We start from the raw sequence: 23539 nt of genomic DNA, 5'->3' as shown, positions 1-23539 counted from the left end.
TGTTTATCTTTTAGGTGTTTAAAGACAATTGCTGCAAAAGGGAAGTCCTCAATTTATACGTATATTGCAACAATGCTCCTGGATGTAATGCCAAGATTATTCTGGGACGATACCAGGTTGGTATGACTCATGAACAATATTTGCCTTTGTCGTTTTTCTAGTGACGCATATTAAACCCCTTTATGTAGGAGCTAACTGTGGTGCAAGGATTCCCTGAGTTGTCCTCAGGGGATGCCCAGTTTAGCAATGAGTTAGGTACCGTGCTGCAGCCCACTACGGGCTGAGGTGGGAGTGAAGAGGGTCATTTTGTATGGAGTGAGTGGAGGACATGCTTTATCTGCTCTTGCACCTGGGGTGCTGTGGCAGGTGTTTCCCAGCAGCTGTGGGTCATGGCCTGGCAGGGTTTATGGGCTAAGGCAGATCACTCACTTAAAGGGGAAGCCTTGATAGGAGATACCAACAGGCGAGGGGCAGGGAAGCATAGATGAAGGATTGCGTGCCTTTAAATGAGGTTCTCTTCCGTCTAGCTGGGGAGAATTATTAAGATGGGAAGCTAGAAATGTGATTTGGCCTGGCAGGCCCAAATCAAACTTCCAGGGAATTGCTTGGAGGCTGCTGAAATTTCCCCTTCATACCCATACATTTTGAAACACGTATTTTAGATGATTCATTCTTTTCTCACGTACTTACCTCCCTTAGGCAGTGAGGTTATCAATGTGTAAATGATTTCCTTGTTAACCCAGGGATTTCTTTGGATGTTCACGGAACTTTTTGGTTATTTTCTTGTGTCCTTTGCCACCTGTTTCGAATAGGCGGGTCCTAGAGCAAGGCTTTTTTTTCCCAAAAGGCAAGGAAATTCAAATGGACCATAAAACAGCTTTAGTGACCAGATCGTAGGCTTCTGGGGAACAGGATGGATTTCCTTCTGTCTGTTTTCTGTTATATCTGTTCTCACCCTTGTTTCCCTACCCCTAAGACACGGTGTAGGACATTACCGGGAACACAGTTTTTGTTTTTGTTGTAATTTCAGGTTAATGTGAGGGTACAACTAGTTTACACTGTTTCCATTTGTTAGGTACAGTCCTCTTGTAGTTGTGTCTTGCACCCAAGAGGGGTGTCGTATCCCCTTACGTTGTGCCCAGTAAGTGGGAGCACATCAATCCCTTCTCCTCCCTTCTTCTCCCTCCCGCCAACTTGAATTGTATTGAGTTTTTCTCTTATGTGGGTGTGTATTAGATCGTCTGCTGGCTTCATATTAATATTGAGTACATTGGACACGTGCTATTCCATTCTTGTGATACTTTAGGGAGCATAGTTTTGATAAACATTGACTGTTTGGGTGAGAGTTAAAGAGTAATATCAATGGATCTTGGAGAAGATGTGGATTTCAGCTGTCATTACCATTTGTCTCTTACTATCGGAGGCGAAGAACAGTTATAATATTTATCTATCTCGCTGTCAAAAGATTGTTTGCTCTCTTTTCCTGCAGAGAAGGGGTCAGCAAACTCATTCTGTTAAAAGCAAGACAGTTAAAAAAAAAAAGAACAAGATAGTAAATATGTTAGGTTTTACAGGCCATAGAGTCTCTGTCACATCTCTCAGCTCTTCCGTTTTAGAGGGAAAGCAGCTACAGACAATGTATGAAGGAATAGACATGGCTGTTCTCTAATAAAATTTTATTTATAAAAACACTTAGCAGGCCAGATTTGGCCTGTGAGCCTTAGATTGCCACCCGTTTTGAAGGATCTTGCAGGGAGACATTTCACTATGATTTTGGTGACTTGTCAGCATCACAGTAACTTGCAGTGATCCAGAGGGTTTTCTTTGAGATATGCCTGCTTTTGCAAAATCTAGAACGGGAAGAACCCTTGACTGAACACTGTCCATGTCATTGTTCTCTGATACTTGGGTTAAGAATAGTTCCTGATTTAGGCCGGATACGGTGGCTCATGCCTGTAATCCCAGCACTCTGGGAGGCAGAGCAGGTGGATCATTTGAGCTCATGGGTTTGAGACCAGCCTGAGCCAGAGTGAGACCTCGTCTCTAAAAAGAGCCAGGTGTTGTGGTGGGCACCTTTAGTGCCAGCTACTTGGGAAACTGAGGGAAGAGGATTGCTTGCGTTCAAGAGTTTGAAATTGCTGTGAGCTGTGACGCCACAGCACTCTATCAAGGGTGACAAAGTGTGACTCTGTCTCAAAAAAACAAAACAAAAAAGAATATTTCCTGATTTTTTTTTTACACATCTGATCCATTCTCAGCTTCTCTTGGGTTTGTGAGCCTGTATTTCCTCTATTTCTTTTTCTTTACCATTTCTGGAATATCTTTTCTCCTTTTCTTCCTCTTAATCCTTTACCTTCCTTCACTGAATTAGAATATGACCTTCTCTCCTTCCCTCTTTTCCCCCATGTCTCATTTTTTACCATCTGCCGTGTGCAGACTAGTTCTTGGTATGGGGCATAGGGATGGAGAGTGTCCTTGATGAACAGATAAACTAAGGAAAATATTCAACTATCCTGATAATAAGAGCTTGGTGCCCGTAGCTCAGTGGTTAGGTGCTGGCCACAGACACCGAGGCTGGCAGGTTCGAACCTGGACCGCGCCTGCTAAACAACAATGACAGCAACAACAAAAAAATAGCCAGGTGTTGTGGTGGGCACCTGTAGTCCCAGCTACTTGGGAGGCTGAGGCAAGAGAATCACTTAAGCCTAGGAGTTTGAGGTTGCTGTGAGCTGCGACGCCACAGCATTCGAGGGTGACGTAGTGACACTTTGTCTCAAAAAAAAAAAAAAAAAAAGAATATGTTACTAGATCATGAAACAACCGTGGCATACGTCTCCCTTTCCCCATCATCCCCCATCCTCCAGTCTAAGCAGCCCTCCCTACCCTGTCTCCTCAGCAGAGGCAGTGGGTGGCCTCCCCTGAGAGGCTGTCCCTCCCACCCTGCCCGGCTGCCCCCTGCTCTCCCTCCCTCCCTTCCTCCCTTCCTCTCAGAGGGCTGGCTCCCCTCCTGCTAACCCCTCCGTGGGTCTTACCAGCCTGTTGTGCCGTCTCTTGCAGGACCATCTTCAGCAGTGCTTATATCAAGCTGTGCAGTGTTCTAATGAAAACTGTTGGGAACGAGTCCTGCGGAAAGATCTGAAAGAGCATTTGAGTGCATACTGTCAGTTTCGAGAGGAAAAATGCCTTTATTGTAAAAAGGATGTGGTAGTCATTAATCTACAGGTAAAATACACACACGCACACCCAAATCATCTTCATGAGCCTAAGTTCTGCCTGAGTGGTCATAGTGGAATATCAGAAGCAGCTTTCTGTGTTTATTTTTGTACAGAACCACGTCTAAAGAATTAGTTTATCTGAGAGAAGTTCCGAGAAACCCTTAAAACCTTTTATTGGGCAGGACTCTATTTATCATTGGTAAAAATATGATTTGAGCACCTACTGTGGGTGAGTGTATACGGAGCGATGCTAGGTGCTGGGTCGCAGGGAGGCCATGACCAAGTCGCCCGTCTGATTCTGTAATCTACCTGGAGAGACGGGATGAAGGCGTAACAGCCGAGCATGGTACCTTTTCATGTGCCAGAGGAGCCGTGCTGGTAACTCCCCACTCTGCCTTCTTTGAGTCCTGTGCTTTCTGACCTTCTTTCAGAATAATTGGAAACTTTTTAATTTTTTCATTGAATTTGTTTATACCCAGAAAGTAGACATCTTTAATCCTTTTTAGAACTAGGCTATAACTTCCTTGCAAGGGTGTCCAACCTTTTTTCTTCTCTGTAACACATTGGAAGAAAAAGAGTTGTCTTGAGCCTCACGTTAGATACACAAATGCTAGTGAAAGCTGATGAGGAAAAAGAGGTCCGTGCGTAACCTTAGTAATATCTGACACTACGGATAAGCAAAACAATCCTGAAGTAATCCACATGCAGCCCGAAGGCCACAGATTGGACACCTCTACAAGACGTACATCCCCAGAGACCTGTGTCCTCACTATGAACCCATAAGAGAAGACATGCTATTTTACTTCTCTGTTTCAGAAGCACGAAGAAAACTTGTGTCCTGAGTACCCAGTATCTTGTCCCAACAAGTGTTTGCAGATTATTCCAAGAACTGAGGTAACTGTAAATAATGCTCTCTGCAGATTTTTATGTCGGATAAAGTTTTAGTAATCACTGTGGCGTGTGTTTGGTAAAATCTCATTGGCAATAGCTCAAGGCTTAAATTATACGCATGATAGCTGCGTCTCAGTCTTCCCTTCCCCTTTCTCTGCAAACTCTTCCCAGTTGTCATCATAGCTCTTCCTCACCAGGCATTTCTCCTTCTCCTGGTCCCTCCCTTCTTCCCAAGCCACCCTTGGCTCCCTGCTTGCTGTAGTTTTCCCAGGCAGTTTGGAGAATCAGGGATGAATTTTTTAGCTTGAGGTTGTCCATTTTGTAGGTGGATGAACACCTTGCCGTATGTCCTGAAGCCGAACAAGACTGTCCTTTTCAGCACTATGGCTGTACTATAAAGGTATGGAATGCCTTTCTCCTTTCTGTTTCTGTTATGTAATTCACTTGGCAAATCATTTTACTCTTTGATTTCATTCAGGATGCAGAAGACTATATAATTTCAAGAATTTAAAGACTGTAATTGTATTAGGGTTCTCCAGAGAGAAAGAACCTATAGTATATATATATATAGGTTCTTTATTATAGGTTATATATTATAATATATAATATCTTATATATTATATATATGAGAGAGAGAGACATTGATTAATTTATTTTAATGAATTGGCTCATGTAATTTTGAGGGGTAGCAAGTCCAAAATCTGTGGGATAGGCCAACATCTGGAAACTCAGGCTGGAATTTCTGTGTGACAGTCTTAAGAAATGTTTCTTCCTTAGGAAACCTTAGTTTTTACTCTTAAGTTCTTCAGCTGCATGGATGAGGCCCACTCACATTATGGATGGTAATCTGCTTTTACTCAACATCTACTGATTGTTAATCCTATCTATACCTTATCAGCAACATCTAGACTAGTTTTGACCAAACACCTGGACACCATAACCTAGCCAGATTGATACCTATAATTAACTATCACAATATTTTATTTCTAATTCTGACTCCATTGCCTCTACCTGGTTTTGGAACCTTCTGGAATCGCTTCTCTCACAATAACAAATTCTGTTTTTATGGTACCTTTGTATATCATCAAGTATTTTGAAATAGATCGCCTTAAATCATGTTTTAGAATGTATTTTGTTACTTTTAAAATATTAAAAAAATTATTCAATGAATTATAGAAAATAAAAATGAAGTTTGATCTTAGTTTTTTAACAGATTTCAGATAAATCAATGTTTTAGCCATTAAAATATATCATGGCTTGTATTGTGATTCTATATTCTCTGTAAGTCTAAAGTTACTCCAAAAGAAATAAAAGTTTATTTTAAAAAATCATAAAAATCCTAGAAGAAACAATGAGTGAATTTTCTTATTCTTAAAATAAAGAAGCCCTTTCTTTTTTTTTTTTTTTTTGTAGAGACAGAGTTTCACTTTATGGCCCTCGGTAGAGTGCCGTGGCCTCACACAGCTCACAGCAACCTCCAACTCCTGGGCTTAAGCGATTCTCTTGCCTCAGCCTCCCGAGCAGCTGGGACTACAGGCGCCCGCCACAACGCCCAGCTATTTTTTGATTGCAGTTTTTGGCCGGGGCTGTGTTTTGAACCCGCCACCCTCGGTATATGGGGCCGGCGCCCTACTGACTGAGCCACAGGCGCCGCCCAAAAAGCCCTTTCTTAAATGACTAACAAAAAACCAGAAGCCACATAATTTTGATAAGTTTAATCATGAATATTAAAAACTTATATATGATTTTTAAAAACACATCATATAAAGTCAAATGGCCAACCACAAACTGGAGGGATAAATTTGCAACATATGATCAGACACAAAAGGGGCCATTTTCCTTAACATATGAAGAATTTTTACTTATGAATAACTTAATTTAATACAAAAATAGACAAAGCAATACAGTACGTGGGCAGTTACAGAAAAAAATTAATTTGCCCGATATATGAAAAGATGCTCAATTTCACTCCTAAATAAATGTAAATTATAATAAGAAATGTATTTTCACTATCAGATTGACAAATATTAAAATATCTATGATATTCTACTTTTTGAGAGCAGTTTGGTTATCCTTATGAAAATAAAAAATGAACCCACATATTGACCCTGCAATTCTGCTGTTAGGATTTATGTCACTGATATCCTTTCATAAGTATCCAATGCTTACATACATACATAAGCACAAACAGATGTTTATTATCATATTGTAATTTGCAATACAATGCAAACCACCCCCCCACCAAAAAACCCCCAAACTAAAAACAACCTATAAGATCATCATTAAGATACCAACTATGTAATAATACAGTGTATAATCATATTTTGGAATTCTAAGGATCCTATAAAAAGAATGAGGCATATGTAAAAACGTTATATATAGTTATGTTCTAATTTGTGTTAAAATGTATGTATATCTTGGCTGATGCTGTAAGACATCAATCCCACAATTTAGGGAATTTTGTGTGGAGATGGAGAGAAGGAGCTTTTTTCATTCTACATCTTGTTATGTTGTTGGACTTAAGCATGTATTTCTTTTATTTAACAAAAACTATTTTAAAATATGTATTATGAGAAGCCTTTAAAAAAGAAAGCAGGGAAGAGTGCATAACTTTTTCTTGTGTTTGTCTCGGTTGCAAAATGGGCAGGGTTTACCTTTCTAGTGTAGGAGATGCAGGGTGGCTTTCCAGCTCTGTAAAGGATCTTTACAGTCAGGCCCAAACCTCCTACCTTGGTAGCAAAGCTTGGGACGCCTGGGGGAGGTATTCGTTGGAAACTTACGTGGGACAAACTGTTACCAAAGGGGCCAACCCTAACCTGAAAGGAAATTGCTGATAAATGTTGGCTAAAACTGCATGGGTCACCTGGAACACTTAGCATTTGCTTTTATTAGTAATATAGACAATTTGCTAATAAATGTTTTAATGATTATGAGAAATGCAACAATTTCTCCTTGCAAACATATTCTATGACTTTGAGGGCAACAAATTCATGTGGGTTGAAATTAAAATCACGTTGCATGGGCTGTGATGGGAGGCAGCGTGGAAATGTGCCTGATAGGACCGAGCACTAGCCTAGGGTTGAAACTGATCTGCAGATAACCTGCCAAAGAAATAGGATTACATGGGAATAGTTAAGAGATGATAATAACTGCACTTAACCCACAGTCATATACTCCCTGGGCAAGGGAGGAAATCAGTGCTCAGAATTTTGACAATGGCCTGATTCTCCTTCTCTGTAAGTTTAAGATTATCTCACAGATACTATAGAATCCTAGTGCTGGAAAGGGGACCTGGTGGAATCCTTTTTCCTGTAACCTACCTAGAAACAGGTAATGTGTAAACTATTAAATGAAGCACAGTAGTGAAGACTCTGCTTTAGCAGAATATCCTACCACTTCTCATTTTCTGAGCTTTCTGAGCTTCTCAACAATTTATTTTTCTCTTCCTATCAAAGGCTAAGCGGGGTAGCCTGCAGGACCACGAGCATTCTGCCTTGCGGGACCACATGCTTTTGGTTTTAGAAAAGAACATCCAGTTAGAAGAACAGGTAAATGTTCAAGAGTTTAAATATAAAGGGAGGCAACAGAATTACTGGGATCTGTCTGTCCCATAGTGGTATTTTTCTGTTCTCTGTTTCAGTAAAAGTCTACTGGAGGTAGAAGTTTTTCTACTGAGTAGCAAACAGGCTCATAGAATTGTAGAACATTAGAATTAGAAGGTGCCTTTGAGAGCTTTGGGTCCAGACCCCTCATTCAACAGATGAAGTAGCTAAGCTCAAAGAAATGTTGATGTGTAGCCGGGCGTTGTGGCGGGCGCCTGTAGTCCCAGCTAATCGGGAGGCTGAGGCAAGAGAATCGCTTAAGCCCAGGAGTTGGAGGTTGCTGTGAGCTGTGTGAGGCCACAGCACTCTACCGAGGGCCATAAAGTGAGACTCTGTCTCTCCAAAAAAAAAAAAAAAAAAAGAGAGAAATGTTGATGTGTTTTAGCTTGTTAGAGGCAGAATTCAATCTCAAACCCATATCTTCTGAACCTAAGTCCAGTGCTCCCGGTGATACACCATGACTGCCTCTCAGCAGCCTATTCATATACCCTTTGGTTAATGTCTGTCACCCAGTAGGTGTTTGATGCTTTTAATTAAATTAATATTACCATAAGCAACAATTGACTAGTCTAGGCACTGTGAGTTTTATAAATTTTATAGTAAGTCTAAACTCCTGTCCTTGAGAAGCTTTGCAACCTGATAAATGCTTATGTACATAGTAAGGTCACTGAACTGTGATTATCAAGGAAAATTATATGTGCAACAGTCTGCCAGAGTGCTTGTGGCATGCATGGTAACTTCAATAAAAGCTGATTTTATTGAGTAATTTTTATGAAAGTTAATTATGTTGCTAGAACATCTCAGAAAATAAGACTTTCAAGCCCGCATAGGGAAGAAAACCACCCATCTTTAGAGAAACAGCTGAATTTGACTCCTATGAATTATTTTATAATTTTACTACTGTGAATTGTCTGATCCGTATTACAGTAGGTAGGTGAGTTCCAGGGTCAGATTCTGGAGAAAATGAGAAAGACTGATTAAATGGTAACTTTGGTACAAGGCATGCTGCCTAGTAGCTATTCCCAAGCTGTTTCTTTATTGGTTGTCTCATTGATCTGTTCATTCTGCAAACAACTACCATATGTCAGGTGCAATGTTTGTTACTAGACACTGAGTCAGGAAAGACATAGCCTTTACCTTTGAAAAACTCACAGAAATGGAAACAGGTTAAGTTACCATGCCTCGTAGTACATTCCAAAACTTAGACTGGGATATAGAGGCTGTACTTATCATATGTTAAGTACAGTGTTTGATGCTAGGCACTGTCTTGGTGATGCTACATGTATAACTTTGACTCAGACTGCACAAAAGCAACCCAGGTAGCCAAAACCTTTGTACCCTGTAAGATTCTGAAATTTAAAAACAAAAAATGAGTAGGAAAAAATGCCACTTTCTCACTGTTTTTTATTTTTGGAAAAAACTTTTGGAAAAAATTTTCAGAAAAGAAAAACAACATTTGTTGCCAGGGACACTGAGTCAAGGAAGACATAGACTTTAACGTTGAAAAACTCATAGAAATGGAAACAGCTGAGTCGTGTGCCTCATAGCTCATGCCATGACTCAGTCTGGGGGACAGAGCCTGCAGCAGTTTACTCTGGGGGAGTTGGGGAAGACTTTGCAAGGTAGGACACCCAAGCTGCATACTGAAGGAAGAAAGATTTGTTGTTTAAAATGTTGTGGAAGATAAAACCAGCACATTGAACCCCAAGATTGCATTAATGTACACAGCTATGATTTAATTTAAAAAAAAAAAAATGTTGTGGAAGGAAGATTTCCAGAAAGGAAGAGCTATTCCAAGGCAGGAGATGTTGATGAATCAAGGAAATGGAATTTTAGGGTGAATGAACTTCCAATGAAGACAAGAAATGGCTGTACATTGGTGTGTTGGATCCAGATGGCACTGGCCTTACTTGGGCACCGAACATTTGATTTTTTTTCATTATTTCAGAAAGGTTTTCAGGGCCAGAGGTTTGAACTACTGTTTGTCAGTAACAGGGAGGTTTATGGAGGTGTTTTAATTGGAAAATACTTGGCCAATTAATTGGTTGGTTTTAAGTAACATAGCTGTTAATAGCATGGTGATTGGTAAGAGTGAAGGCCCTGTAGAGCCAGAATGCCTGGGTTTGTAGTCCAGCTTTGCACTAACCATATGAGTTTGGGCAAGGTACGACTTCTCTCTTCCACAGTTTCCTCTTTTGTAAATGGGATTGTGGTAAGGGTAAAATGAGATAATTTAGCCATTTGTCACAGTGCCTGACATGTAATAAACATTTCAGTATTAGGTGGAAGCAAGATGCTGGACGTGATAGTGAAGGCTCAACCAAGGCCATGGCAGTGGGATGGAGAATGGGCATCAAAAGACATGCTGAGGCTGAGTGACATGCTGTCAGCTGGGAAGGCACGCAACATGGTGATGTTGCTAACTGGGATGGACGCTGTAAGAACAGGTGCAGGCTCCAAGTGAGCGTGGAGAGAGGACACACTGAGTTTTCTTTTAGTCAGGTGGGTAGGTGGAGATCAGCTCTAGGAGTCTACATAGTTCTGGAGCCAGAGAACAAATGTTTGTTTCAGTTGTTTGTGAATTCATTCATAAACTTGTATCAAGTGCCCTCTGAGGGTCAGGCACTGTGCTAGGCTCTGGGGATAAGAAATAAGGGAAGCATAGTCTCAGGAGATGATTTAGTGGATGTAAAAGACCAAAACAACGACAACAAAAAGCAAGTCATAAGAGCAATATGGGTAAGTTATACAGTAGAGTATGGATAGGGTCATGAAACTGGAGACAGAGTCTGGGTGGCTGGTGTTAGTAAGGAAATACTTCTGAGAGGATGTGTCCTTGAGTGGAGACTTAAGAAATGGTAGTTTCTAGATGAAGAAAGAAATGTGTGAAAGAGCAGGGCCTAGGAGGTGTGTAGTCTTGCTGAGCAGGGCACTTGTGAGTTGTTAGTGGGCATAAGGCTGAAAAGGCAGCCAAGGGCAGGTCATGTAGGGTCCCGTGGGACCTGTAAAAGAAAGCCACTAGAGACATTAAGTAGAGGAGGCTCAGACCAGATCAACTTTTTTTTTTTTTTTGAGACAGAGTCTTGCTCTGTCGCCTCCGCTAGAATACAATTGCCTCATCATAACTCAGTGCAACCTCAAACTCCTGGGCTCAGGTGATCCTCTTATCGCCAGCTTTCTGAGTTGCTGGGACTATAGGATGTACCACCATGCCTGGATAATTTTTCAACTTTTTGTAGAGAAAGGGTCTCGTTCATGCTGGTCTTGAATTCTTGACCACCAGCAATCCTCCTGTCTTGGCCTTCCAGAGTACAAGGATTACAGGCGTGAGCCACTGTGTCCGGCCGAGGTTTATCTTTTAATATTATTCTGGTCACAGTATGGAGTACAAATTGGAGAACAAAACCATAGACAGGGAGAGCATTCATGTCACTCACCCAGTTAACAAATAGTATTTATCAAACACTTGCTTGTGCCTGGTACCAGTCTGGTGGCTGGAATTATAATGGACTGTTGTAACTTCATGTCAGTCCTGGTGCCCATGGAACTTACGTTCTGGTATGTGTTGAGGGTAGATAGATAGTTTAGGAAGCTGCTTTAGCAGCCTGGGTGAGAAATAATGAAAACTGAAACTAGATGAGAGGAAATGAGAAATGGATGTAAGAGGGTTGTTGTTGTTGTTTGTAAGTTTAAAGCTGGCAAGTGTTGCCAGCTGAATGGATATGAGAATAAGTTGTCTAGGATCACTTTTGTGTTTCTTGTTCTTCCCTCAAATAGATTACAAATTCTCAGTAAACAAGCTACTCATGAGTTATGCCTACCACTTGCAAGCTTGTATAGTAGACAGGTTACTTAAACTCTCTACCTGTGTTTCTTTATCTGAAAAATGGGACTAATGTTCATAACTAATTCATAGGGTCTTTGAAGACTGAAAGAGCTATGAATTAGTATGATCATATGCTCATGATAGACATTAAGCAGATGTTTAGTATTGATATTGTGCATATCACATTTACTATGTTAAGGTAAACCAGTATTCTATGGTTGGTTTTTGTTGTTTTTAAGAGATGGGGGTCTCACTATGTTGCCCAGGCTGGACTCAAATTCCTGGGCTCAAGTGATCTTCCTCCCTTCCAAGTAACTGGCACACACTGTGTGCCACTGTGCCCAGCTTCTGTGGTTGTTTAATAAGTACATAGTGAATGAGTAAACAGAAAGTTTAGTAAATTCAGTCAAGTGATGTCACTGTCATTAGATGCAACATCATAGTAGGTTAGGTTAGAAAAGGCTGGTAGAAATTCTGTGCATCTGCTTTTTTGGAACTACCTAGCAATATTTCCCTAAAATTATAAGGAATCAGCCTATAAATGATATCCTAAATTAAATATGTATATTTTTTCCCTTAGAAATAATTTCTTACCTGTAAGTACTATTTTAACATAATTGTATGCATGTTTTCTCAATGATCTCATTTTTCCTCATTCCTGTTAGATTTCTGACTTACATAAGAGCCTAGAACAGAAAGAAAGTAAAATCCAGCAGCTAGCAGAAACTGTAAAGAAATTCGAAAAAGAGTTCAAGCAGTTTTCACAATTGTTTGGCAAAAATGGAAGCTTCTTCTCAAACATCCAGGTGAGAAATGGCCCTTCCATTCAAACCCAAGATTTGGCTTTCAGTTCACAGTGAGGGTTTCAAATATAGCTGTAAGAATAAGATGGTACAGGCAGTGCCTGTGGCTCAAAGGAGTAGGGTGCTGGCCCCATATGCTGGAGGTGGCGGGTTCAAACCCAGCCCCAGCCAAAAACTGCAAAAAAAAAAGAAAGAATAAGATGGTGCAAAGAACACCTATATATCCTCCCCCCATATTCATGCATTGTCAACATCTCACTGCGTTTGCTCCTCCGCTCCTCCTCCCCTCGGCCTCTGTGTGTGTTAACCATTGGAGAGTACACTGCATATATTATGACTCCACTAAATACTATATTAAATACTTTAGTATGTATATCCTAAGAATTAAGATCTTCTGTAACATAACCCCAGCACATTTAGCAATGTCAGTAAATTTAACATTGATATAATATTTTTATATTACGGCAATTGTGATTTCAATTAATGTCGGGCCGATATTAATGACTTCATTTAAGATTCATTGAGAAAGTCCAGAATTCTGTATTTTGCAGCTAGCAAAGTAAAACTGTTCATTTCCTTGGGAAAAAATGCTTTAAACATTACTAAAATATACAAAAAATTATTTTGTAAATTATGAATGTTAAATAATCTAAACAAAAACAAATTCCCAGATGTCTTTATCATGATTATAAAATTTATAGTAAAAAAGATTTTAAGACATGTAGTGTGGGCAATATGTTTGAAATTTGGATTATCCCAGAATTTCTAGGCCATATAATTTCCATATTTGGTCAGCACATTTTATGTACAGTAGAACCTCCATTTTATATACACATTTCAGATACAGTAGAACCTAAATTGGCCATTTCCTTAAGTTGACCTAATTTTCATAGACTGGACATGCACCACATGTATGTATCAGTACAGTAGACCTAGTTCCTTATGTTGACCAGTTTGTGTTGACCAATTTGTTTCAGTCCCTTGGGTGGTCAACTTACAGAGGTTTTGTGTGTGTGTGTGTATAGATATATGTAATATGTCAGCACATTATGATGTCTGTGTTTGTATATATATGTGTATGAAAATTATGTATGTATGTACACATGTAGGTATACACATATACACGTCTGTGTGTGCGTATGTATAATGTGTGTGTATATATGTACAAATGTTTCTTGACCTAAAGTGCAATTTTGTCCTTATAAACCAATTGTAAGTGGAAAATATCCTAACTCCAAAGTGCATTTAATACACTTAACTTACCAGACTTCATAGGCTAGGCTGGCCTACCTTATACGTTCTCAGAACACTTATAGTAGCCTACAGTTGGGCAAAATTAACATACAAGCCCATTTGATAATAAAGTGTTGAATATCTCATTTAATTTATTGAAAGCTGTACTGAAAGTGAAAAACAAAGTGGTTATACAGGTACTCAAAATATGATTTCTACTGAATTACGTGTCTCTTCAGCACCATTTTAAAGAAAAAGGTTATAATTTGAATCATTGTGCTCGCTTTTGGCAACACATCTTCTAAAAGCGAACTGTCATTAGGTCAGGGCCCATCTATATACATACATGTATCTGTATGTATACATGTGGTCAGGGCCCATCTATATACATACATGTATCTGTATGTATACATGTGGTCAGGGCCCATCTATATACATACATGTATCTGTATGTAGACATGTGCATATATACAGGTGTGGGCATGTGCAGAAAAACATTCATCATGTTACTGTCTCAATTCTGCCCTCTTTCTAATACAAAAGACTGACCAGTCAGAATTAAGGCATGTAGGGCAAGGTGGAATAGTTTTACTTAATCTCGTCCACCTGAGAAAGCAATGGAAAGTAGTTTCAGCTTTGCCAGGCCCTTCTGTAACACCTGCAGTGTTCAGGCCAGAACAGGTGGGCCTCTTCCAGTTTATTCTCTGCCTTCTAGCAGAGAAGGAGTGAATTAGGAGAGTAACTTTTAAGAAAAAAACAAAGTGATAAGGCTAGAGGAGAGACAATGTGAAAATAGATATATAAAGACGGGTTAGAGAACCAAGTGGACAGAAATTGAGGGAGGAGTAAATATTAGATAAAGAGAAGTTCAAAGATTTAGAACAGGAGCTGTGATAGGAGAGGAGGAGGGAAATAATTAGGTGGCTCATGTCTGTGATCCTCTTTGAATTTTCTCTTCTGGACTTGTATTTTTTATTTCATTAACTGATTAAAATGAAACATTTGAACTAAAAAAATTTAATCTAATGGATTATTAAAATATTAACTAACTTCTTTAATGATGTGATTCATTTTGTAACGAAAGGTTCTTGTCAGTCACATTGACAAATCTGCTTGGCTAGAAGCTCAAGTGCATCAGTTATTACAAATGGTTAACCAGCAACAAAATAAATTTGACCTGAAGCCTTTGACAGAAGCAATTGATATAGTGAAACAGAAAATTACCCTGCTAGAACACAATGATAGAAGATTAGGTATGTCTAATATTTTATTTCTCTTTTGGTGAATTGTTTGTTTGCTTGTGGTCATGAAACAACTGAATGCCTGGCCAAATAGTCACAACTCTCCAGGATCAACAGTGGTTGAATCTGAATCTATTATTTGTATAAGAGCCAAGTGAGATTCTGTCTGTGAGATTTTGTCTGAGGCAAAAATGAGGGAGTACCATGAGCTAGGTGGAGGTGGGGTGGCTGGAAATAGGCAAGGGGTATAATGGGGCCAGGAATTACAATAACAGGGAGTGATGATTTTTAAGGAAAGTAGAAAATAATAGGAGAGCTAAGGAAGAAATCATTGTTACAGGTTTGGAAAAATATAAAAGAGTGTGGGGTGGCTCAGTGGGTGGGGCATGGGCCCCATATACTGAGGGTGGCGAGTTCAAACCTGACCCCAGCTGAACTGCAACAAAAAAGTAGCTGGGCATTGTGGCGGGCACCTGTGGTCCCAGCTACTCAGGAGGCTGACGCAAGAGAATCGTCTAGGCCCAGGAGTTGGAGGTTGCTGTGAGCATTGTTACACCACGGCACTCTACTGAGGGCGATAAAGTGAGACTCTGTCTCTACAAAAATAAATAAATAAATAAATGAATAAAATAAAATATTTAAAAAATAAAAAATAAAAGAGTGTGGCTATTTAAATGCATCCTAGTTAGAAAAAGGTGGGGCTCACCACACTACTTCACACTAGTTGAATGCTGTTTCCTCTCTACATTTCAGCGAGCTTTGGTTTACAGAGTGCACATTCAGTTTTCTTGGTGCCAATTTGCTGTGATATGATGTTCCCTGAATTTGTAACATTAAATATAAATGATCCATCTGTGGACATTGAATTCATTTCATCTTTAGGATGTCAAAATTTTGTTGGTTCTCACTTCAGGTTACAGAATTCCACTTTGGGGGGTAAATTCTAAAAACAACTTTTAGGCCTATGGAATCTCTTTTTTTTTTTTTTCTTTGCAGTTGTTTTAGAAGGAGAGAGTAACAAACATGATGAACATATTAATATTCATAAAGCACAGCTGAATAAAAATGAAGAGCGGTTTAAACTGCTAGAGGGTGCCTGCTATAATGGAAAGCTCATTTGGAAGGTGACAGATTACAAGATGAAGAAGAGGGAGGCAGTGGATGGGCACACAGTGTCCATCTTCAGCCAGTCCTTCTACACCAGCCGCTGTGGCTACCGCCTCTGCGCCAGGGCCTACCTGAATGGGGATGGGTCTGGGAAGGGAACACACCTGTCCCTGTACTTTGTGGTGATGCGAGGCGAGTTTGACTCACTGTTGCAGTGGCCATTCAGGCAGAGGGTGACTCTGATGCTTTTGGACCAGAGTGGCAAAAAGAACCACATTATGGAGACCTTCAAAGCAGACCCCAACAGCAGCAGCTTTAAAAGACCTGATGGGGAGATGAACATTGCATCTGGCTGTCCCCGATTTGTGGCTCATTCCATTTTGGAGAATGCCAAGAACACCTACATTAAAGATGATACCCTGTTCTTGAAAGTAGCTGTGGATTTAACTGACCTGGAAGATCTCTAGTCACTGTTGACGGGCGGTAAGAGGACTTCTGTTCAGAACACATTTGTTTATCATATGGATCTGAATTTGGACCCAATGCACATTTGTATTTGGCTATTTGCCTTTCATGTTTGATGTCAGTTTAAAACTTTTGAAGTTCTGTCTTTCTATGTTTTATTCTGTCCCAGTTTGAAACTTAAAACTCTAAATATCCTCTTGTTATTTATATTTTTATATCTCATGAGAGATGGTGAGCTTCTTAAAAGCAAGTTCTGAGTCTTCTTTTACTGGTGCCGCAGTTGCAGGCATTGTGTAATACCGAACGTTATTGAGGATACAGAGGTAGAGAGTTCCCAATTGAAAACACTTTGGTATTTTCTTGTTTGACCTGTTGATTCTAGACCTGACCATCAGCCTACAAAAGCCATCTTTTTAGAAGGTAAGCTGTTCTATTTAAGTAGCAGTGATGTAGTTACAAAGACAGTATGCCCAGTTTGGACCAGATGTTTTTAGTTAAATATTAAATTTGTGGAAATTGTTAAACCTGTATTTCCATGAAATTTACCAGCAGTTTGCAAACACAATTTTTCAAGCCTGAATAAAACTGGTGAATAGGGTAAGCCTTTTCATTCTCCCTGCTCTGAAGTAAAGCAGAAGTACTGCATAGTATTATGTAAGGAGATACAGCTGGCCAGCTAAAGTTCAGGTTTTATTAGGTTCAATCATATGAGAAAACTATTTTTTTTTTTAATGGCCAACCACCTAGTTAATCATTTTTTTTTTTTTTTTTTGGAAACACAGTGTATGTTGCCCTCAGTAGAGGGCCATGGAGTCATAGCTCACAGCAACCTCAAACTCTTGGGCTTAAGTGATTCTTTTGCCTCAGCCTCCCAAGTAGCTGGGACTACAGGTGCCCGCCACAATGCCCGGCTATTTTTTGTTGCAGTTGTTGTTTAGCTGGCCTGGCCTGGCCTGGGTTTGAACTCACCAGCCTTGGTGTATGTGGCTGACGCCATAACCACTGTGCTACAAGCACTGAGCTGAGAAAAGTATTTTTATAGGTTAGAAACTGTGAAATATTAGCAGTAAGAGTCAACCAAATAAATAGATATACATAAATACATACATGTATACAAATAGCTGGGTAATATTATTATTTTGGTAATAGTGAATCAATGTAGAGTAGGCCAGAATTTAGTATGTGACAAAGAAAGTGTCATAAATGGGTAAAAGGAATTTAAAATCTAGGGAGAAAACCATTATTATTTCCTATAGATGTCAAAGGTACTCCCAATCTAAAACTGAGCACTAAAACAGCATCTCCCACTTTTTGAGAACTTGAACTCACAAGTTGGTATGAAAATGGGCATTTATATGAACTGGGTGAAGTTTCTTGTCTGGGTCCTGAGTACTTTGTGAAGAACAGAATAATCATGTTCTTATGCATCTATCTGTAGGGTCTGAAGGTATGTATGTATATACATGCTGAGATTAGTCCTTATGACCCTCAATAAGTCTGAGCTTGACAGAAAAATACCTAGTTTTCCTGAGCCCTTATGCATTGCGATGCCACTTACCATTGCCCATATGCAGGCAGGTGTCATGGGCCAAGGGCCACTGCAGAGCAGCTCACCCAGGAGATGATCTCTTCACAATTTCTGAACAGCTAACTCTTTAGAAGAGGCACGATTTCTCTCTTCTGGGAATGATAGGAACCTTCTTAATTTTCAAGAGGCTAAAGTCTCCTACTGTAGGAATAATCCCAAAGGATTCAATACAAAGAAAAAGCTGCTAAAGCTTCTAAAGAACTGGACTATTGCTGATGGTGAGCTCTGTACAGCTGTTGCTCAACATGTCAACTCAGATAAACTAAGGATGCATTTCTGTAGCCCACAGGGCAGACCCAGATGGTTCTGTGCATTTGACAATGTCATAGTCACGTCCAAGGTCACTCTTCGTGTGTTCCTCGGGAGTGGAAGATCATATTGTTGTAACTAGTTGTAAGTAGTTGATGTGAAATACATTTTAAAGTGAATTTATCAAATACTGGTTTTGTGTTTTAACCAATTTTTATGGATATAAAGTGGTTTCCTTAGGAGTTCAGAGTCCCTTCATCATTGAAATGATTACATGATCCTAAAACAAGGAATTCTAGAGTAAAAAGCACTCCTTTTTCACAAAATAAGAATTATGATTTTTGTTTTTAAAAAGGTGGATTGATTTACACTATTTTTCCTCTTTTATGATTTGTACAGTTTTTTTTTCTATATCAGTAAAATTTTAGATTTTCTTTCCATTTTGATGTAATTTTTGGCTCCTGATGAAAATAGTATAGTAAGCATAAAGGAGAAAGGTATGTGATAAACTGCAGTAGGGTGAGGAGGTGGGGATACACATTAATGCTTATTAACAGGTCTGAAATCTGACCTGATTTCCAAATTTGATATTTTCAGAGAAACAAAGGATAGTCACAGCCAAATTAAATCACAGTGCCAGTTTTGAATACAAGTAAACAGGACAGTGAGGCATAAACCCTTCACGAGGTCCCTGGACGATCTTTTCATTTTTCACTTTTTTTCTGTTAAAAAGTGGTTGGACACACAGGTCTCACTCTTACTTAAGAATTCTGAGCTGGAGGTAAAGGTCTGAAGGATGCACAGTAGGGAACCTGGGTGGTGAAATCACCTGGGAACAACACATTTTATGGCAGGACGAACAAGAGCCTGCCTGGCATTTGGAGAAGGAAAGATCAGAGGTCAGACACGTACCAAGAATGGTAGGAAGGGAAAAGAATGTCAGCAAGGCCAAATGCCAGCCTGAGAACAGCCGCTGCTAGTGGACCCCACAGCCTCATTGTCACCCCATGCTGCTCCCTCCTCCGTCTGCATCTGAACCCTGGCCTTTTTGCCTTACATGGCAGACCCTTATATACAAGTACCTGCTAACCATCTAAACTAGGAATCTGAAGATACTTTAAAGTCCACTTCACCATATGAACAGGAAATCTTCTCCTCTTCCCCACTACTGCCAACTTACTACTTTTACCTTGGTCAGTGACATCACCATCTAAGACAAAAGTTCAGACACTATTCTAGATTCCTCCCACACCTTCCTCATCCACTTACTCACCCAGGACTGCCAACTTGACCTACAAATTTCATTTTTTTTTTTTTTTTTAAAAGAGACAGTCTTGCTCTATCACCCAGGCTAGAGGGCAGGGGACTGATCATAGCTCACTTTAACCTCAAACTCTGGGGTTCAAGCAATCCTTTCAACCCACTCTCTAAAATAACTGAGAATACAGGTGTGTGCCACCATGCCTGGATAATTTTGCTATTATTTTGTAGAGATTTTAGGTCTTGCTGTGTTCCCCAGGCTACTCTTAAACTCCTGGCCTCAAGTGATCCTCTCACTTCAGTCTCTCCAAGTGCTGTGATAAGCCACCATGTCCAACCCAAAAAATTTCTTCATTCCTACTTGTTTCACGAAGGCTCCCCAAAGCAGAAGGAGCCAAGGAACCCGAGAACAAGGGAGATCTATTTTATTCTCATTATAGTTTGTTTTATTGGAGAACTTACAAATAGAACCATGGACTTGAGTGAACATAAGATAGGCAGCTTTCCTGGCTGTTATTCCCAGAGCCAGGGCTTATATAGTATAGGGAAAAGGTATATGTGCTTCAGAGGGAATGCATAGAAATTCGCTTAAGGGCAGGATTTATGGTTACACACGGAACAGATAAACCTTTTTTTTTTTTGAGACAGAGTCTCACTATGTCGCTTGCCCTGGATAGAGTGCTCTGGTGTCACAGCTCATGGTAACCCCCAACTCTTAGGCTTAAGAAATTCTCTTGCCTCAGCCTCCCAAGTAGCTTGGATTACAGGCATCCCCACAACACCCGGGTATTTTTTGGTTGTAGTTGTCATTGTTGTTTGGCTGGCCTGGGCTGGATTCGAACCCACCAGTTCCGGTGTATGTGCCTGGCGTCATAGCTGCTGAGCTACAGGTGCCGAGCCTGAACTAGAAATCTTAAGAGCATTCCTAGAACTGTGGTTAATCAGAAGTCAACATGGTGGATGAGCATCGGAGATGGAGTTAGTCTCCATACACAACTTACCCCTATTGTGTACTACTGTGCTAGTTCAGAGCTACATCATTTTTTAACTCTCAATTTCCCCCTTTTTTAGTTTTGCCTTTTTCAAATCCAACTTCCACAATATCACCTTGACTACTCTAAATGAAAACCCCCTTGAGTGTGATTCTTCATCCCACCCATGCTGTGGCTCCATCACCCAAAGGATCAAGCCCAGCTACCATGGCGTGGCATAGAAGGTGCTCCGTTTCTCTCCTACTGTGCACTTAGCAATACCACACCAAGCTGTCTGACATCTTAACTTGTACTATACATCTACCTGGAATATTCCCCTGTACCCTCACCTCTTTTGCCTGATAAATTCTTCAAGATTCTGCTTTGGCCTCTTCTTTTCCAGAATGCCTTCCCAAACAAGTCCTTAATCTGCACACCCCAGTCCCCCACTTTACCCTTCACTACGTATATGGCACTTTCTCTGTGCTATATACTTCCTACCACAATCCTTAATTGCTAGACTTTTCTTCTTTTTCCAGAAAATATATACTGTGTACAATTTTATTTATTTTTTAAAAGACAGAATCTCACAGTATACTGTAGCTTCAAACTTAAGGTTTTTTTTTTTTTTAATTTTTTTAAACACAGTCTCACTAGTCCACCCTTGGTGGAGTGCCATGTCATAGCTCACAGCAATCTCAAACTCTTGGGCTTAAGTGATTCTCTTGCCTCAGCTTAAGTAGCTTGGACTACAGGTGCCTGCCACAATGCCCAGCTATTTTTTTGGTTGTTTAGCAAGCCCTGGGCTGGGCTCGAACCCACCAGCCTTGGTGTATGTGGCTGACACCCTACTCACTGAGCTACAGGCATCAAGCCCAAACTTAAGGGTTTAAATGATGCTCCCACCTCAGCCTCTTGAGTAGCTAGAACTACAAGTGTACACCACCAAACCCAGATAATTTTTTTCTTTTTAAATAAGAATGCTCAGAGAACGAATTTAAAGACTTTTTTGTCGAGATGTAGTCTTGCTATGTTGCCCAGGCTGGTTTTGAACTCCTAGCCTCAAATCTTCCTCCTGCGTTGGCCTCCTGAAGAGCTGGGATTACTCAGGCATCAGCCACAATGCTGTCCCCCCAACCAAATATTATTTGACTATATATTTGTCAGATTCTGTGTGAGTAGCAAATAGAACATGTATTTTCCTTATCCTCCTCAAATTCATAATCTGTAGGTCAACCACAAGTGGTAAAGAAACTTGATCAGTGTGTAAGCGTTCCCAGTCTCCTGTCTGATAGACTTTGCCTCTCATCTTCTCTTTGCTGTTCCCTAAGAAAATACATCTCAGATTGGTTCTGGATGAGTGTGATGCAAAATAAGAGAACAGACAGAAACAAGCTTGAAAGGGGAGCCCTAGAGGAAAGGCTTATGGAGAGAAGCTAAACAGATTCACATTAGTACAAGGGAGAATTAAAAAAGAAAGAAGAAGGAATAAGAAGCTATGGGATCTGCTGGGGACTGTGACTTGGAGCCTCTTTGATATCTTTTTCTTCTAAGAGACCCACACTAAAGATTAAAATACATTTAAAAATAATTTTGGCTGTTTGAGATACACTTATTTGAAGCTCTACATGATACCAGATTCTGTAGCTCCAGAATTTATAAGGCATTGGAACAAATTAAGTGTCTAACAAGTTGTAGTATATGCCTTGAAGAAAATGACAGCGTACAGTAAAACAATAGGGCTGGGGTGGAATGAACTTAGGGTTCTCGGGGAAGGCTTTAGGCTTGGGCAACATGATATTTAGTGTTCACCTGACATGCTTTTTGAATGCCCGGCACTTTTCCACACTCTTATAATGGCTGAGGAATTTCCTATGATAAAACTTGCCTTCTGACCCCCATTGCAGCCCAAGCATGTGACCCAGACCCCACCAAGCAGACACAGTCAATGCAAAACTTCAACTAGAAGGTAAGATGAAAAAAGAAACCTGCCCACCCTGGTGGTGACCACCAGTATTTGTGGAAGTTGCAGTTTTGGTGTCAAGTGGTGGCAGCAGCAATGGATTTTCACTAGATCCTCTACTGTGTCTGGGTACTGTGGCATCAACATTTGGCCTCTGGCTCTCCTGGACATTCTGTGAGTACTTACTGTTAATCAAGTCCCTTTCTATTTCAACCAAAGTGGATTCTGATGTTTGTAACTAAGAATCTGACCGAATCTAGCTGAGATCTGAAAGATGAGTCAGCCATGGGGAGGGTTATCATGGATCAGAATGCTGCTGAGCAGAGCATTCCCAGAGGCCGGTGTGGTCAGAGGTCAGTAGAAGAGGGAAGAGTAGTGGTTGATGAGGTTAGAAGGGAGGCAGGGCTCAGCATCTGCGGTGCTGAAGCCATGGTGAGATGTTTGTGGTTTATGTAAAGTGTAGTAAAAGGTAACATGTTTTTAGCAGGGGCATTCATGATCTGATTAATTTTTTTTTTCATTACTCTGTGTGGAGCATAGATTAGAAGGGGAACAAGAGGGGACATGGGAAGAGTATTAAGGCTACATCATAATGAAACCGCATTTACCTGTCTTTTCCTTATTAGCTCATCGAAGCCAAGAACCATGTCTAATTCCAGGGCATAGCAGGTGCCCATTAAACTGAACGTATATAATAATGCAATGAATCCTTGTAACAACTCTGCTAGGCAGGTATAATGCCTATTTCATAGGCAAAAAACCTCGTGAGCAAAGGCATATGCCATGCTTCTAGTTGTTTTTCTCTGCCTTTTAGAACAGTTCTAAAAATGTTACTTACATTAACACATTCATCTCACAACATCTTCGTGAGGTATATGCTATTATTCCCATTTAACAGTTGGGGCAACTGAAGCATAGAGAGTTTATGTAAAAGCTCTAAGTTACTCAGCTAATAAGTGGTAGTGCCAAGATTTGAATCCAGGCAGTCTGGCCTCAGAGACTCCACTCTTAACCACTATAGGCTGCTTCATGTGGATACTTATTAATTCTACATGTGTATATAAAGGCCTATGTCTAATGAGTTAGAATAAAAATCAAATGTATAATTCTCAAGGGGGAGAAAGG

The 23539-nt window shown here is 40.2% G+C and overlaps 1 protein-coding gene across 9 annotated transcripts in view; it reads left to right on the top strand.

Moving 5' to 3' along the window:
• The window catches only part of TRAF5 (TNF receptor associated factor 5), a 106462-nt gene that overhangs the window by 29763 nt on the left and 53160 nt on the right, over positions 1-23539 (top strand). For 3 of the 9 annotated variants that reach the window (XR_008383020.1, XR_008383018.1, XR_008383019.1), the window contains exons 4-12: positions 15-116; positions 3058-3222; positions 4032-4109; positions 4432-4506; positions 7562-7654; positions 12200-12340; positions 14655-14823; positions 15808-16401; positions 22359-22420. Coding sequence is in view for 5 of the 9 variants with exons in the window: in XM_053605240.1 (XP_053461215.1) it covers positions 15-116; positions 3058-3222; positions 4032-4109; positions 4432-4506; positions 7562-7654; positions 12200-12340; positions 14655-14823; positions 15808-16385 (1401 nt within the window). In the remaining 4 variants the exon portion in view is untranslated. Of the gene's footprint in view, positions 1-14; positions 117-3057; positions 3223-4031; positions 4110-4431; positions 4507-7561; positions 7655-12199; positions 12341-14654; positions 14824-15807; positions 16516-17957; positions 18629-22358; positions 22589-23539 lie in introns of those variants that run through there. The other 6 variants (XM_053605238.1, XM_053605237.1, XM_053605242.1 and 3 more) reach the window with 4 other exon arrangements.

This window comes from Nycticebus coucang, chromosome 10, assembly GCF_027406575.1.
Source record: "Nycticebus coucang isolate mNycCou1 chromosome 10, mNycCou1.pri, whole genome shotgun sequence".
In the NCBI taxonomy this organism is placed as follows: Eukaryota; Metazoa; Chordata; class Mammalia; order Primates; family Lorisidae; genus Nycticebus; species Nycticebus coucang.
Note: the sequence above shows the minus strand (reverse complement) of the source record. Positions and strands in the feature narration are given on the sequence as shown.